The sequence below is a fragment of the Pinus tabuliformis genome, chromosome 8 (assembly GCF_031772625.1).
Source record: "Pinus tabuliformis cultivar Carrire ecotype Pingquan chromosome 8, CPIR1, whole genome shotgun sequence".
Taxonomy (NCBI): Eukaryota; Viridiplantae; Streptophyta; class Pinopsida; order Pinales; family Pinaceae; genus Pinus; species Pinus tabuliformis.
Window position 1 is genome coordinate 960,779,427 of NC_142294.1, and position 12,869 is coordinate 960,792,295.

At 35.8% G+C, this 12,869-nt stretch overlaps 1 protein-coding gene across 4 annotated transcripts in view; it reads right to left on the reverse strand.

Annotated features, from left to right (window-relative positions):
* Nucleotides 1-12,869, reverse strand: part of LOC149238661 (uncharacterized) — a 505,729-nt gene that overhangs the window by 287,201 nt on the left and 205,659 nt on the right. For all 4 annotated transcript variants that reach the window (XM_089367018.1, XM_089367017.1, XM_089367019.1 and 1 more), the window contains one exon: nt 11,091-11,340. In XM_089367018.1, the coding sequence (XP_089223144.1) occupies nt 11,091-11,340 (250 nt within the window). The remainder of the gene's footprint in view (nt 1-11,090; nt 11,341-12,869) is intronic.

The following is a 12,869-nucleotide window of genomic DNA, read 5'->3' on the forward strand; positions in this document are numbered from 1 at the left end:
TATCCCCTCATAGGTTAATTAATTAAATTTTATGACCAAAAATTAATTAAAATCCTAAGCCAGAAATTTAATTAATTCTAGGTCCTAGGTGAATTTAAATTCTCCAAAGGAAAAATTCGTCGGTCCTTAAAAATTAAATTTTAAGAGGTCCAGGGACTAAGGTAAATTAATTATTTTGCTAAATTTTAAGCCTTTCGTCCCTGGGGGTTAAATCAAAGTCAATTTTTTTAGGAAATTAACTCAAAACTTTTATTTTTGAGTTAATTTAAAATGCATTTAATAGAAAAATTCGAATTTCCTCAAGAATTTAAAATTTCAACGAATGAGATTAAAAGAAATTTTGATCCTCATCAACAGTCGAGATTGCTTTGACGGGGATCACTCGAACTAGCCGTTGCAGGATTTATCTTTAAAGAGAAAGTCATTTGTCAGTGGAATCATTCGACCTTTGAGTCGTGTGCTAAGCGAAAAGCTCTTGTGTAATTTTTATTCAGATAATAAAGAAAGACTTTGGGGTTAATTTTCTTCGGTGTTATTCTTCTTGGAAATACTGTAAGATGTGTCGTTTTCATGTGTAAATTTTTTTTAGCCATTGATGATAGCTTCTGAAGAGTGATTTGAGTACAAGTATCTTGCTCAGTCGTTGGGGTTTAAGTGATAATTTAAATTTTGAATGTAATAGCACGTATCTCTATTTATCTGAATTTTATTATCATTTTCTCGCTTTATTTTGATGGTTGGATTGAGTTTTGCAGGAAAATCTTGATTTTTAGATCACCGGGCATTCGGAGAAGTTTTCAGTTGGACTAGTCAACTCCCAATCCGTGTTTTTTGAAGAACCCAACTAAGATATCATCGCGCTTATCATAAGATTTTTAGCGGTGATGCATGAAGGGTTTCAAGTTAAGCACCTCCTTTAAAATTATAAACAATATATATATATATATATATATATATATATATATATATATATGTGGAAAATTGATAGATCTGGCTATTGAGAGCCTTAGATTATCAGATCTTGGAGCGGAGTTGGACTCACACTCCTCAGATCTAATAAATCTATCATTCTTGTACATAGATCTGTAAATTGTTTTTTGGTTTTTTGACTTGGATTTTTTTGGGTTTTAGTTTTTATCATTCTATATATCGTCTGGGGTTTTCTTGTTGTCGTGTACCTACAGATCTGATGAAAAAATCTGTGTAAAGTCCAAATCTAGGCCCTAGAGGGTAAGATTTGGATCTCTGGGGTTCATCAACATAATTTTGCATGAATATTATTCAAATTAATTTGCAGTCAAAGGGTTTAAAAATTCTTAGATCTGAAAATTTTTTATAAGGGTTTCACTGATAAATCTTAAGCAAAAGTATAACATTTTAATCTGGGATTTTTTCTTTAGTTCTTTGTCTACTTGTCTGCTACCTGGGGTTTTTAATTTCTTTGCTGCAGAAAAATTTCGGATTTTTTTTACAAGGCCCACAGCCTTTTGTTGTTGCCTGCATTCTCCACGAATCTGTGTAATCCCTTACAGTGGTCCCTCAACGTTGCCTATCCGCAGCTCTCTTTTGCATCTGCTTGCTGCCATCAGCCCTCAAACCTGCGGATTCCTTTTCCCTACATTTTCCATTTCTCTCCCTGCAAATCTGCCATTCGCACCCTCATTCCATCTGCTATATCCCTGTATGTATTCCCTTTGATCTACGTACCCATCGCTCAGATCTTTCCGTAGCCATCACCGTCTCTTCTTCCCTAGTTGTTGTCCACCTGCAAGCCCGCGCGTCCCTTTCCCTCGACCCTCACTCCCTCTTCCAAATCTGCGAATTCCTCTCCTCTCTGCACTCCTGCTGCTCCGTCCAGCTAGCAGTCCTCTTCTCCATAAACCCTCGCGCAGCTCCCTTTCGCTCCCTCTACACCTCTATTGCAGCAAATGTGTGTGGCTTCTCCTTCCCTTCACAGCGCTGTCTGTCCAGCTTTTAGCTCTTCCAACCTACCATCTCCCTACGCATTCCTTTGATCCTTCCGCAGTACATATCCCTTCCTGTGTGCTGGCCAACCCCTTCTAAGTTCTATTTCCCTTCATTGATCAACCTGCAAACTTCCACGCGGCTCCCTTCTCGCATTTCATCATTGTTGTCGAGCCCTCCTTTCACCGTCGTCCAAGCCTCCATAACCTACAGATGCACACAACAAAACAAAAACATTTAGACTTTTTTTCACTTGTATATTATGTATGCATATGAATTAAGTTAGGCTTGGTTTTCTTTTTACTGTTTTAGTGTTTCAATTAGGGTTAGTTTAGATTCTAATACTTACGACTTTCCTTTTTTAATTCTTTGCGTTATTTAGATTCGTTTTTTTTAATTTCGATTTTCTTTTTTTATTTTACTTTTATTTTTAATTTTTTTATTTGACTTGTTTTATTTTTTTTACTTTCGTTTCATTTGATTTCTTTTCTTTTTTTTTATTCCATTTAAAACAAAATCTAAAACATTTAGAAAAATTAAAAAAAAAAAAAATTATGACATTTGATTTCATTTTTATATTTTGATTTTTTATTTTTTACAAAATTAAAAATCATAAAAATTTCTATAATTTTAAAAATTAAAAAAATTAAAAATAAAAAATAAAAATTGTGACTTTGGGATTGAGAAGGAATTAAACTAAAAAGGTATTTGCGCTTTCACATTTAATTTTTAACCATTTAATTCATTTTAATTTTGTCACATTAAAAGATTTTGATTTCTTCATTCAACTAATTGCCTAAGGAATAATTAAAATTCTAATTTAAAATTCCTTGGTATTATTTGGTGATTTAATGCAATTTTCATTATTTTTCTATGGTCAAGGTGCGATAAATGTTTTAAATCATATTGGCTATAGGATAAAATTAATTCTAGATCTAGGTCATTAATGAAAATCATTTTAAATCTGAAATATCTTGCATGACAGAGTTTTGGACAATTTACAATTAATTGTTCATGATCGTCGCTTTGCCACATTATAAATTGCTCTAGGTGACTTGTCATTTATTTAGTCTTTGGTTAATTCAAATTAAAGGCACTGGTCTGTAGTCACTTTTATCTTGTGATTGTGTCTATCTATCTCAATTGACTGAGACTTATTCTAAATTCATCAAGTTGTTCATCCTTAAAATCTCCTAGAGCCTGTGTTTCACAGGCTACCCTCATCCATTCACCTTAGGGACTACCCCCTTTGACTTGTCTAGGAGAGAGTCTAAACGGAGTGAGTAAGGATTAGAGTGACATCCCTTACTCTGAGCATTATCGCAGTCCCTAGACACTTTGTGCAACAACATTTTTTGGTGCCATTGCCAGGGATAGAGTTTTTCTGTCCTTGGTTTCCTTGACATCGTTTTAATCATCTCATCATTTCCGCCATTCATTAACTTGTCAAGTGGCACAACATTTCTTGGCGTTGTTGCCGGGAATATTTTATTCTCAGCGTTTCATCGACATTTCCTCATCATTCTTCTCATTTCTCCTCTCATTCAAGCCGGGATAGCCAACACTTCTTAGCATTGCCACCAAGGACCAATTTATTGGGCCTTGGCTCTACGACATTCATCTTTCATCTTTCTATCATTTATTTTAGCCGGCAACGCCAACATTTTTTGGCATCGTTACCGGGGATAGATTTTTTCTTTCCTTGGTCCTCACGACATTTTTCTAATCATCTAATCTTTCATCATTTCTTATCCCATGAGCACAACATTTCCTAGTGTCGTTTGATCTTTTCATCACCTTATCTTTCATCATCTCATTAATCGTTTCATCTGCACTTTTAGCACATGGACATTTCAGTTCATTTCTTATTTAGGTGGCGACTCCACTTATTCATCCATTATTTCTCAGACAAGAAGCCCTCCCTTATATCCAGTTGTTTTTGCCTTATGGATCCTAGAGCTAGATTCATGTTCAAGTGGCAACTCCACTTCTTTCATTTCCTACAGGAATTTCTACTAGAATCTCGCTTCTTGTGGATCTCTTGATTTTCTCGAGTAGGGGTTTCTCTCTAGCATCCTTTTGGTCCCTCCTTATCCCTTTAAGCAAGTCATCATGGATGACATGTTTGCCCCGTGTCATTTTACTAACTTTCTCCATGATATGCCAGAAGAGGCCATTCATAAATTACCTTTGTTCGCGGGTGGTGATTCAACCACTGCTAGAAAGCATCTATCCAGAGTTACTCATATAATAATCAAATATTGTCATTCTTCCCAATATAAACATGATGATGTCAAGATGCGTCTATTTGCCTTTTCTTTAGAGGGTGATGCTCTGAATTGGTTTCATAATTGTCCTGAAGATTCTTTTGCTTCTTTACAAGACATCATCAATGCTTTTAAAGATAGATATGGAGATCAAGGTAGCTCGCCTTGTGCCTCTAATACTATGCAACAGGATGAAAGTGATCTTGTAAAGGATCCAACTGTCAATGAAAGATTTCAAGACAATTCTCCATATCAAAATGTGCCATCCACTTGTATCGTTGCAAGACAAATCCATGATAGTGGAAAAGCAGGAACAAGTTGTCAAATCAGTGTCGACAATGAAAGGGAAAATGATAAGCATCTTATAGAAGAACTAAAGCAATTGGTTAAAGACATGCAGTTCAGTCAAACGCAGCTGGTAAAAAATATGGAGCTTAATCAAGAAAAATTTATAGTTGATTACGCCAAGGATATGAGAACTTCGTACGCCCAGCTGGAAAATGTGCCATCCACTTGTACCGTTGCAAGACGAATCCATGATAGTGGAAACGCAGGAACAAGTTGTCAAATCAGTGTCGACAGTTAAAGGGAAAATGATAAGCATCTTATAGAAGAACTAAAGCAATTGGTTAAAGACATGCAGTTCAATCAAATGGAGCTGGTAAACAATATGGAGCTTAATCAAGAAAAATTTGTATTTGATTACGCCAAGGATATGAGAACTTTGTACGCCCAACTGGAAAATGTGCCATCCACTTGTACCGTTGCAAGACGAATCCATGATAGTGGAAACGCAGGAACAAGTTGTCAAATCAATGTCGACAATGAAAGGGAAAATGATAAGCATCTTATAGAAGAACTAAAGTAATTGGTTAAAGACATGCAATTCAGTCAAACACAACTGGTAAAAATGTGCCATCCAATTGTACCATTGCAAGACGAATCCATGATAGTGGAAAAGCAGGAACAAGTTGTCAAATCAGTGTCGACAATGAAAGGGAAAATGATGAGCATCTTATAGAAGAACTAAAGCAATTGGTTAAAAACATGCAGTTCAGTCAAACGGGGCTGCTAACAAATATGGAGCTTAATCAAGAAAAAATTATAGTTGATTAAGCCAAGGATATGAGAACTTCGTACGCCCAGCTAGAAAAACATGATAAGGAGATGGAAATCATGAAAATTAAACACTCCGATCACGTAGCCACCGTAATAGAAAATTGTGCTTAGAATATGGAGGCTATGAGGACCGACATGCAAAGTCATCATGAGAAAGAAAGGACTTCCATGCAAAACTATTTACTTGCCATTAGAGAAAAACATGCTAAGGAAATGGAAACCATGAAAGCTAATCATGATAGAGAAATGAGATCTATGCAAAATTGCTTGATGACCATAAAAGCAAACAATGACAAAGTCATAAAAGATATGGAAGCTAGTCAGATATGTCTTCAGAATAAGTTATTAACCATGGACGAAAACAATGCCAAGGAAGTCAATGCTATGAGGGTTGAACACTCTAACCAGATGAATGCCATAACAATACAGGTACAGAAATTTCAGCATCAGTCAGAGGATGAAAGAAACAAGGAAACGTCAACAGATCATAAGCCTCCTTGTCTGCTGCAGCAAGCTCCATCTTATTATGAGGAGGTCATTTGTTCCATTGAAAAGTGGCTAATTGAAGGTGACTCGGATAAAATGGAAATTAATAAGAATCAGGTTGATGCTCACATGGTTAATCCACCAGTCATAAAAGATCAAGTTATAACTCATGACACCTGTGAGACTGATCCATCATTCTTGACAGAGCAGATGCAGAATGAAGAAAGACATGTCATGCATATCTTACATACTTCATCTGAGAGTTTTGAAGCAGAATGTTCCACATCATCAGTGATACAACCTACCACAAAGAAAAGACGCAAGAGAAAGAGAATGAGAAAGTGGTTTGATGCATCTGATGGCCGCGAGCAGCTTGATTTTCGGATAGGAAAAAGTCCTATCGTGTGCAGGATTGGACATGGCATATCTAAGAAACAACCAACAGATTTGCCTGAAAGCAAGCAAATGATCAGCATGCACTACATTGAATGCATCTGATGCCATGGGGCATCCTTTGTATTGTATTCCTAACCCCACACCCTTTTATTTCAATATTTTATTTTGCAGGTAGATTTATGTTTTTCATGTTGTTAGACTAGTTAATAAATGAAAAGCTTATATCTTTCCCGTGTTTAACATTATACGATGATTTTTGGATGGACGCTACTTATGTTATATTGTGTGTTGCATGGATGCAGATTGTGGATTCTCACATTCCTCCGATGTAGCAACGTGTCCCCAAGTAGAGCCAGATGTTGACCACTACGTGTCAACGACCCATAGCAGTACACCCCCTTTTTCGCAAAAGGGATAGCGCCTAATCAACGTGTTTGTGCCGTTCAACTATCATCATCAGCCTGATCATCATGTTATAATGTAAACCCATTCTGCATGTATATGATGTAAATAATCTCAGCAGATCCGTGTCATGTAGATAACTGCCTAGGTAAATCTACTTTTCTGGTGACAATATACATTTTGGAAGGTTTTTTGTTTCACCGATCCATTCTCGAATGGTCGGCAGAGTTTTCCTTCAGTCTCACCCCAAAGCCGGAATGTATTTTATCACTGGGATCTTTGGCGAGTCCTAGTGTTTTAGATCGAGTCTATGTAAAAGTGATTTGGGAATAATCCTAACTATTTGGTTAGGTTATTTTATTACAAATTTCTTGGTCTACTAAATTATATTTGTGTCGCAGAAATGGGTAGTCTGTGAGGGTCTTTTACAAATGGGTTTTCCCCCTTGAGATGTAAAAAATGTGAAAATCATGATGTAAAGTGTCTTGAGAATTGGAAAAATAATTTATCCCCTCATAGGTTAATTAATTAATTTTTCTGGCCAAAAATTAATTAAAATCCTAGGCCAGAAATTTAATTAATTCTAGGTCATAGATGAATTTAAATTCTCCAAAGGCAAAATTCATCGGTCCTTAAAAATTAAATTTTAAGAGGTCCAGGGACTAAGGTAAATTAATTATTTTGCTAAATTTTAAGCCTTTGGTCCCTGGGGGTTAAGTCAAAGTCAAGTTTTGAGGAAATTAACTCAAAACTTTTATTTTTGAGTTAATTAAAATGCATTTAATTGAAAAATTCGAATTTCCTCAAGAACTTAAAATTTCAACGAAGGAGATTAAAAGAAATTTTGATCCTCATCAACGGTTGAGATTTTTTTGACAAGGATCACTCGAACTAGCTGTTGCAAGATTTATCTTTAAATAGGAAGTCATTTGTCAGTCGAATCATCCGACCTTTGAGTCATGTGCTAAGCAGAAAGCTCGTATAATTTTTATTTGGATAATAAAGAAAGACTTCGGGGTTAATTTTCGTGGGTGTTACTCTTCATGGAAATACTGTAAGATGTGTCGTTTTCATGTGTAACTTTTTTTTAGCCATTGATGATAACTTCTGAAGAGTGATTTGAGTACAGGTATCTTGCTCAGTCGATGAGGTTTAAGTGATAATTTAAATTTTGAATGTAATAGCATGTATCTCTATTTATTTGAATTTTATTATCATTTTTTTGCTCTATTTTTATCGCTGGATTGAGTTTGCAAGAAAATCTTGATTTTTAGATCATCAGGCATTCGGGGAAGTTTCCAGTTGGACCAGTCAACTCTCGATCTGTGTTTTCTGAAGAGCCCATCTAAGATAACTCCAGGCTTATCATAAGATGTTTAGCGGTGATGCACGAGGGGTTTCGAGCTAAGCACCTCCTTTAAAATTTAAAAAATTTAATTTTTGTGGGAAATTGATAGATCTGGTTGTTGAGAGCCTTAGATTATCAGATCTGGGAGCGGAGTTGGACTCACACTCCTCAGATCTGATAAATCTGCCATTTTTGTACATAGATCTATATATTATTTTTTGGTTTTCTGACTTGGGATTTTCTGGGTTTTAGTTTTTATCATTCTATATATCGTTTGGGTGTTTTCTTGTTGTTGTACAACTACAGATCTAAGAAAAAAATCTGTATAGAGTCCAAATCTAGGACCTGGAGGGTAAGATCTGGATCTTTGGGGTTCATCAACATCATTTTGCAGGAATATTATTCAAATTAATTTTGCAGTCCAAGGGTTAAAAAAATTCTCAGATCTGGAAAATTTTTATAAGGGTTTCACTGATAAATCTTAAGCAAAAGTATAACATTTTAGTCTGGGATTTTTTCTTCGGTTCTTTGGCTACCTGTCTGTTGCCTGGGTTTGTAATTTTTTTGCTATAGAAAATTTTCGGATTTTTTTTTACAAGGCCCACAGCCTTTTGTTGTTGCCTGCATTCTCCACGAATCTGCGTAATCCCTTACAATTGTCCCTCAACGCTGCCTATCCGCATCTGCGTGTTACCATCAGCCCTCAAACCTGCGGATTCGTTTTCCCTATGATTTCCATTTCTTTGCCTGCAAATATGCCATCCGCACCCTCATTCCATCTACCATATCCCTGTTTGTATTCCCTTTGATCCGTGTACCCATCGCTCAGATCCTTCTGCAGCCATCACTGTCCCTTCTTCCCTCGTTGTTGTCCACCTGCAAGCCCGCGCGTCCCTTTCCCTCGACCCTTGCTCCCTCTTCCAACTCTGTGGATTCGTCTCCTCTCTGCTCTCCTACGACTCCCTCCAGCTAGCAGTCCTCTTCTCCATAAACCCTCGCGCAACTCCCTTTCTCTCCCTCTGCAGCTCTATCGCAGCAAATGTGTGTGGCTTCTCCTTGCCTTCACAGCGTTGTTCGTCTAGCTCTCAGCTCTTCCAACCTGCCATCTCCCTACGCATTCCTTTGATCCATCCGTTGTTCGTATCCCTTCCTGCATGTTGGCTAGCCCCTTCTAAGCTCGATTTCCCTTCATCGATCAACCTGCAAACCTTCATGCGGCTCCCTTCTCGCCTTTCATCGTTGTTGTCGAGCCCTCCTTCCGCCGTCGTCCAAGCCTCCGTAACTTGCAGATGCACACAACAAAACAAAAACATTTAGACTTTTTTTCACTTGTATATTATGTATGCATATGAATTAAGTTAGGTTTGGTTTTTTCTTTTTACTGTTTTAGTGTTTCAGTTAGGGTTAGTTTAGATTCTAATACTTACGACTTTCCTTTTTTAATTCTTTGCGTTAGTAAGATTCATTTTTTTAATTTCGATTTTCTTTTTTTTACTTTTATTTTTAATTTTTTGATATGACTTGATTTTTTTTTGTTTCTACTTTCGTTTCATTTGATTTCTTTTTTTACTTCATTTAAAAGAAAATCTAAAACACTTAGAAAAATTAAAAAAGAATTTTTTTTTTTGTGACACTTGATTTCGTTTTTATATTTTGATTTTTCATTTTTTACAAAATTAAAAATCATAAAAATTTCTAAAATTTTAAATATTTTAAAAATCTAAAAAAATTTTAAAAAAAATTGTGACTTTGGGACTGAGAAGGAATTAAATTAAAAAGGGATTTGCGCTTTCACATTTAATATTTTAATGTGGCCGATGGCCCATTAAATTTTTTATTTTTAACCCTTTAATTCATTTTAATTCCGTCACATTAAAATATTTTAATTTCTTCATTCAACTAATTGCCTAAGGAATAATTAAAATTCTAATTTAAAGTTCCTTGGTGTTATTTGGTGATTAAATGCAATTTTCATGATTTTTCTATGGTCAAGGTGCGATAAATGTTTTAAATCATATTGGCTATAGGAGAAAGTTAATTAATTCTAGATCTGGGTCATTAATGAAAATCATTTTAAATCTGGAATCTCTTGCATGATAGAGTTTTGGGCATTTTACAATTAATTGTTCATGATCGTCGCTTTGCCACATTATAAATTGCTCTGGGTGACTTGTCATTTATTTAGTCTTTGGTTAATTCAAATTAAAGGCACTGGTCTATAGTCATTTTTATCTTGTGATTGTGTCTATCTATCTCAATTGACCGAGACTTATTCTAAATTCATCAAGTTGTTCATCCTTAAAATCTCCTAGAGCCCGTGTTCCACAGGCTACCCTCATCCATTCACCTTAGGGACTACCCCCCTTGACTTGTCTAGGAGAGAGTCTAAACGGAGTGAGTAAGGATTAGAGTGACAGCCCTTACTCTGAGCATTGTCGTGGTGCCTAGACACTTTGTGCAACAACAGGACCCTAAAGCCATAATGAATGTAACTCACCAAAAGGCCCTGAGCAAGGATTATGATGGTACTGCTTTTACAGTTATACTACCAGGATTGAATTGAAGTTCCAAGCTAAAGAAACCAGTTCACTCAAAAGTTAGGTTTAAAAAAGCTCTAGCAAGTCCTCATCTCTTTAAGTTTTGTCAAGCCAAGTAAAGGCATTATGGACTTGGTGCAGCATGACATGGTAGTACCTTTGGATAAGACAAACCTTGAAAATGAGGGTTAAGATTGTGCTATCATTATGGAGTTATCATCATCAACAATTAGATAAAAAGAAACTTTGATCACTTTCATGTAATTTTTCCATCATGGAAAGCTTCTAACAAAACATGACGTTATGGATTGAATATCCAACTTACAATCTTCATGAAAGTTAGAGATCAAAAATATGAATTTGGGGCATGTGCTTTCTCACATGTGGAGAAAGGTCCTCATGTTCTCACCAGTGGCTAATAAAAGCCTTAGTGAAAAAAAACAAAAAGGGAATGTCCACAAATTACACTAGCCTGTGACCAAATTACATTTATTACCACAGCCACTAATAATCCTAGCAATGACCAAATTGAAATGCCTCCTAGCTAGATGAACTTGAAACAACACATACCTTTTAGCAAACTGAATAGCATTCCCCCCCATTCCAGTGAAACAATCAATTACTGTACCAGTTCCACTGCGTGCTGCATGATGTTCTGCGAGAATCTCGGGTGTGACAGAAAACCAACCTTCTTCATCTAATATTGCACCTCTATCAAATCTTGAAAAAAGCTGATACCTCTGGCACCAGTATTTAATAACACTGACACTGAGTTCTTCAACCATCCCCGGCAAGAGAATCTTCTTGATAGGCTTGATAGCTAGTTAATAGGGAAAGAAAAAATATGTCAGTCTACTTCACAGAAAACTCATCGCAACGAAAAAATTCCAATGCAGAAGCAAAAAAATTACAAATAGAGCAACTTTCCATGGTATTCTATAGATTTTGAACATTTAACTACGCTAAATAAAGGAAAAAACATAATAGGTGAAGTAGTTTAGAATATATTGAGAGTATTGCAGTTTTCTACCAAAACACCTAGAGGGATATCATATACCACAAAGAAGGCACTCTACAAATGATTTTGGAAAATACAAAGCACAGATGAAAAATGCTAGCACTGACAAATAGAAATATGAAATCCTCTTCTGCAGATGACAGCCTATGCATGCTCAATCTCTCCTATTCCTTCTCCGCTGCACAATCCATAATATCCCCTAGTATTTGTTTATCAAATAAAGAATCATCCTTATAAGCTGCTATGGGAGGTTCATTTAGATTCGTCTAGTTAGTCACATCATCCATGCCATTGAAAGAAATACTATTTATCAGGTTCAACTTCTCTCCTAGTATCCTGAATTCTCTCTGCATAATATGCGCTTTTCCTTCAAAGTATTAAACTGATAGTTAAAAATCTATCAGTCACAAATACCACTAGCTGATAACATACTAGACTCAAGACTGGCAGTCTCCACATATAGCTCTATTATCACCAATGACCGGAGATTATTTAAATGTTTATATTCATTCATTTCAAGTGTGCAACTTTAAGTTCTGATCCACTTTATGTATCCTGCATATATTTGTTAATCAATCGAGTAATTTTGAGCCCTGATAGGCACTGGAATTTTCATTGCCTTGGCACTGTTTCATGTCTCTGCTCATGTATTAAAGCCATGATTACTCTCAGTTGGAGGACTTGAATATGCTAAATGTCTAAGTGTGGGAGAGTGTTCTGTGTTATATCAAATTTGTTTAAGTTACAGAAATAATGCCTGATGTAATAGGCATCCCAAACTGCCACCCAATGAATCAGACTTCTGTTTTCTTTGCGTGTAGAATGATAATTATCTGAAACTTAAAAGTCCATATAACCAGAGTGCATGGCAAGAATGAAAATATTCAGCATCATTGTTTTATAAATTGGCACCTATGTTGTGTAGACCATACATACTTTGTACACTACATAGGCCTTCAATTTGGAGGTGCCTACACTATGCTTGAAATGTTTCTATTTCTCCTGCTCCTCTTTTATCTACAAATGTGTCCTCCATTGAATTTTCTGCTTCTTTTTTGTTGTTCACCTTAAAGGCATATATGAGATCATTCACATTATCATTTGGTGCTAATTCTCCTACATCACATTTTGGAATTATTCCTTTAGCCAACAAAGTACTTCACCTTACGAGCAACAAAACATAAGTTGTATCTATAGTATCAGTTATTAAGCTAATTGAATTGCCATTATGATTCTGACTGGATTGAGAACAAAAAGAAAGAAACAATATCGCAGAAATAACACAAAATGCAATACTAAAAAAAGAGAGTACAGTGAAAACCAATTTCTAT